This window comes from Rhagoletis pomonella, unplaced genomic scaffold, assembly GCF_013731165.1.
Source record: "Rhagoletis pomonella isolate Grant_MI unplaced genomic scaffold, Rhpom_1.0 Rhpom_scaffold_00007, whole genome shotgun sequence".
Classification (NCBI taxonomy): domain Eukaryota; kingdom Metazoa; phylum Arthropoda; class Insecta; order Diptera; family Tephritidae; genus Rhagoletis; species Rhagoletis pomonella.
In genome coordinates this window covers 56515203-56520050 of record NW_023458561.1, presented here as the reverse complement: position 1 = coordinate 56520050, position 4848 = coordinate 56515203, and the positions used below count along the sequence as shown (strand labels likewise).

The 4848-nt window shown below is 32.7% G+C and overlaps 1 protein-coding gene across 1 annotated transcript; it reads right to left on the bottom strand.

Annotated features, from left to right (window-relative positions):
- Positions 1-866: 866 nt before the first annotated feature.
- LOC118743913 lies at positions 867-4498 on the bottom strand. The gene is made up of 3 exons (XM_036476673.1): positions 4038-4498; positions 3335-3532; positions 867-1029 (listed from the first exon to the last, which is right to left on the bottom strand). The coding sequence occupies exons 1-3, from the start codon at positions 4052-4054 to the stop codon at positions 867-869; spliced, it is 378 nt and encodes a 125-aa protein (XP_036332566.1). The 5' UTR covers positions 4055-4498.
- Between the last annotated feature and the right edge of the window lie 350 nt (positions 4499-4848).

Sequence of the window (4848 nt, the reverse complement as noted above, 5' to 3'; positions counted from 1 at the left end):
TTAATCTTGGGTATATATGGGGTTTGTCTGAGAATGAACTAAATTTTAATTGAAAATTCTTAAAAATAAATAAATAAACATAAGTGGCACACAATATCACTTTGAAATGGCGTGCTATAGATATGACCGATACTGTATTTCTTGCTGATCAATCAACGGTTGCTTGGCCTACGGTATTCGATACTACACATGTATGTATGTATGTATTCGGATTTTTATCGGACTAATGACTGAACTTGGAGGTCTTGTTTATATTTCATTATGAATATTTTAATCTTCAACAGGTGTGCGTGTTTTTCAACAAAGCTATGCAACAAAAAAATTTCTTTGCCCAACAAACATGTGGAATTCACACGTATGAAACTACTAAATTTACGGTTGTTGGTAAAGGCTAAAAATTTAGAATACACACATACAGTAACTCAAAAACGTGACCACGTATTGATATTTTGTTTAATATTCACAATTGGCCCTATTACACTGAGAAAAAATCAACCAAAAAATTGGTTAATATTACCAAATTCAAACAATGTGAATTTTGGTTTATATTTACAATGCCATGGTTGATACTTTCACCAATGATTTGGTAATATTAACCACACTTTTATTTACATTAAACAAATTTTTGGTTGCCGATTTTTTCGTACGAATACACCTATGTTCGACACTTTAGAGATGCTTTTTCACAATTCGGATACAAAATAGTTTTTTTTTTTCGCACAATTTTATTTTAGATTAGGGGGAAATATACATTAGATTAAAATTGCTCCATATTTTCATTTCACTAATTTTGCTTCACCTAATCATAATCTTTAACACCACTTTGTTTACATTTGAATTTGAAACATAGTCTTATTTTTTAACACCTACAAATTCTTGCTAGCAAAATCTTTACTTGTAAGAATTTGCAGCTCTCCCGGGTTGTTAGGCTCTCGAATTCGCTGTATCTTGCATATTTTTTGGGTTATTGAATGCATTTGCAGTAAAAACTGGCAAGTACTGGTAACAATTAGTTGATATTGCATGGACCTACAGTCAGAGAAGAAATTATAATGGGTTTTTACTATAACTTTTTTTTATTTTATGCCCGATAAAAATTTTTTTATTTTGAAATCATAAAATATTTACAGAAAGCTCAAAGCGCTTAAAAAGTTTTCCACATATTTTATAAGGGGAAAAACACTTTTCGTAGAAATGGTATAGAATTTTTTGAAAATCAATATTTTTTGATCGGAGGAGATTCCCAATAATAATACCCAAAAATTTATTTAACCATTTTTTCATGGTAACTATATTTTATAGGTCCGCCAAGATCCCCAGAAACAATGAGGGGAACAATAAAAAATCATTAGTACTAAAAAGTTGGCAATTGGGTATTATTATTGGCATTTTAAACTTTTTTTCACACGTATGTATGCATTTTCGTTCTACTCTAATATACAGTGGTGGCCAAATAATTAGAGACACTACTTCTATGAACGTTTTGATTATTTATTTCTTATTTATTTATTAATTTTTTACAAAAATTTGGTGCATACTACAACGAAAGCCATTGCATAACTCAAAGTTTCAAACCTTGTACAAGATACATATGTAAAATTTTGCCAAATTTCAACAAATGGTCATCAAAATTTCAAATAGACCATTCAATTTCAGTATAATATCGTGCAAGTTTGAGCTCTGACCTTTTTTGCTGATGGTGACTGCTAATTTTCACCCACAATAAAAATGTTCGAACGGAAGGAAATGCTTGACACCGACAGCAAAAAATATAAAAAATTAAACAGATTTTTGAGCTACTTCAAACTTGCATAGTATTACAATAAAATTAAATGAACTATAAAACTGCAAACCCGATTTTATTAGAAACTATGATTAAAAACTTTGATGGTAACTTTTTGAAATTTAGCAATTTTTTTTTTTATAGTTCTTGAATGTACCTTCAAGGTTTAAAACTTTTTTTCATTGTAGTATGAAATATGTAATGAAAGAAACAAATGGTCAGAGCTTGTGAAGAGGTTGTGTTCCTAATTATGTGTCCACCATTCTATTTAAGTATTTAAACGTGTATAATTCTGCATTTTTCTTATCAGTGAGTAAACGTTTGATGAGGTCAGCGACCCAGCAGAAAGAAAGACAGACATTTCCTTTAAAATTAATTATTGAAATTCATTGTTTGTTGCCTTAATTAAAATTGTATTTGTATATTATGTGAAAAGACCATATCATTACATTAGGTTACTTTCACAATATCTACCATACAAAACGGCAACAAGCCATTCAATACATTTTGCGCTTGTTGGCTAATATATAGAGCCAACTTGAATGACCAACAATAAAGTTAGTGCCAAAGAGTAATAAAAAATGAATGTGCAAACGTAATCAAAGTAGGTACCTACACACAAACCTACTTATGTATGTCTACTTGTAAGTATATCGGCCCCATCACTACTGGATGTGTATTCATGTATGCATCTAATAGGTACACATCTATGTACATTTAGATTATTTAGACACACGAGTTATCGCAATGGGCGACCGCTTGAATGAATCATAGACCAGTCGATGCATGGCAAAGAGCATTGGCCAATTTGAAAGTAAACATACATATATGTATATGTATATATGTAAATGTGCACATACACATATATCATTGAAATACATAGCATATGCACATACAGACAAGTACATATGTATGTACATATATACCAAGACAATGTCTAATGGATAGAAGTCAATAGCCCTTTGCGGAATGAAGGATGGTAATATGTGGTAAGGAAATGTAGGGAAACTCATAAATGCGACCATCTAACTGGGTAAAAATTTACGTAGTATTTAGTTATACATACAAACATATATATCAAAACCGCACAAAACCGCGTATCGTGGTTCTGCAAAACCTCGTAACTGACATTTGTGACAAAAAGATATTTGATCACCGGAAGCTTCAGGCATCAAGCCCTTATCCATTAATCCTAAAATATTGATACTTAGATATAAGAAGGCGAGATATTTAGGGATAAAAGAGAGAACCGTTCTGAAATAAGAAAATTTTTACCCTCTCCTATAAAATTTAGGCAACCATACGCATTTTCTTGCTACGCGCTTTTGTACTTTAAACGATGATATGCACGCACACGCTATATATAGCAACTCGAACGTGACAAGAGACTCGGCCGGATTAAACTTACCGGAAGTTCTACCAGCATGCCTTCCTTTTCTTTTTTTTTGGTTCTGGTTTAGATATGTACATTCTATTCTTTTAAGTCATTCGCCTATTCATACATATGTATATTGTATTGTGATAAATTTCTATTTCGCTGTGTCTACTTACCTTTCGATTTTGCATGGAAATGCAAAGGCTGGTATGTCAGCCATAGTTTTCTCATCGCGATATCCCTCCGGAAAGCTCTCGACAACAACACAAGGTGGGGATGATGTGTGGCTGCCGCCTGTAGGCGTATTCCGCTTGTCTGCATTGTGCACCAACGCGACTTCGCACCAAAATTCGAATAGTTTCTTCACATCCGCTCTGGAAACAAAAATTTCAGGCATATTTTTTTATAAATATGTGGAATCAAAGCCAGAAGAAATTATGTGGCATGCATAACATAATTTCAAACTATTCAAATTAACTCCAAACCAACTGGAAAACTGGGGAGAAGTGCACTTGAGCGTAACGCCTACTGATTTATGGCCGCCACCGAATAGATGGCACACAGTACAATTATCTCGGCTGCACATTTTACGCTTACATGAGACAGTTCAGAGAGATGAGATGAGTAAAGAGTGCTTGATTGAGGTAGCAATAATTCTCATGGTCAGAAGTTCAACAATTTCTTACTTCCAAGTATTAGCATTTGAAGTAATGTTTAGTTCATTGCGATTACAGTTTTTTTTTTTGGGTAAGCTGCACCGCTTTTGGTTTATATTAGATTCTACTAAGCTAATGTATATTATATACTATATTATATACATAGTACATAAGTATGTATGTACATATTTTTAAACAAGTGACGTACGGCCGCGACACTCACTTTATACGGGAACTCATACTGGCTGCGCCTTGCACTGGCCGCCCTGTTGCCTCCAAGAATTTCCGCTTGCTCCCTTATGCGAAAATCATTATGTTAACTTATTTTAAACAATTTTACACTAAATTTCTTGATATTTAGTCTCTAAAACAACATTGGCTTTCAGTTATTACTTGGTATCTTTTCGTTACTTTTTCTACACTACTTCACTCTCGATTTCCGCACTTTTGTAAAGATTTTCAACTTCAGTCCCACAGGCACAGATAAAGCATTCTCTTTTTCACATTAGTTGAATAAAAATTAACAATTTATTCGGCCCGTTTCTACCTTTAATTGCCTTTACAAGCTAGACATAAAAAAATCAACGTCCCCGAGACAAAAGCAAAAACTGTGACTAGGAAAATAATCGCGAAACGTCAGACTGAAAATCAGGATGTCAGTTGAAAATGGAATGTCAAACTTGCTGGAATTTTTTTTTGGAATGCACTACCGGAAATCATTGAAGGCAATACCGGAAATCATTGGAATATACTACCGGAAGTACAGGGCGATAAGCGGTTTATCCAAGTTTCAAATGAAATGACAGTTCATTCAAATGAGTATCCAGGGTTGCCGCTGTCGGAAAAAATTACTTTTTGATAGTTATTTTAGTAAAAACTAGTTTTATTTTTTAGTCATTTTAATAAAAATTATAGTTATTTATTTTTTTTTTAGTTATTTCAATAAGAATAAAATTTGTTTAAAGAAACTTTTTATTTAACTAATTATACGGTATTTGCGATCATATTAATGGCATATTCTCAGTTTCCTTCAA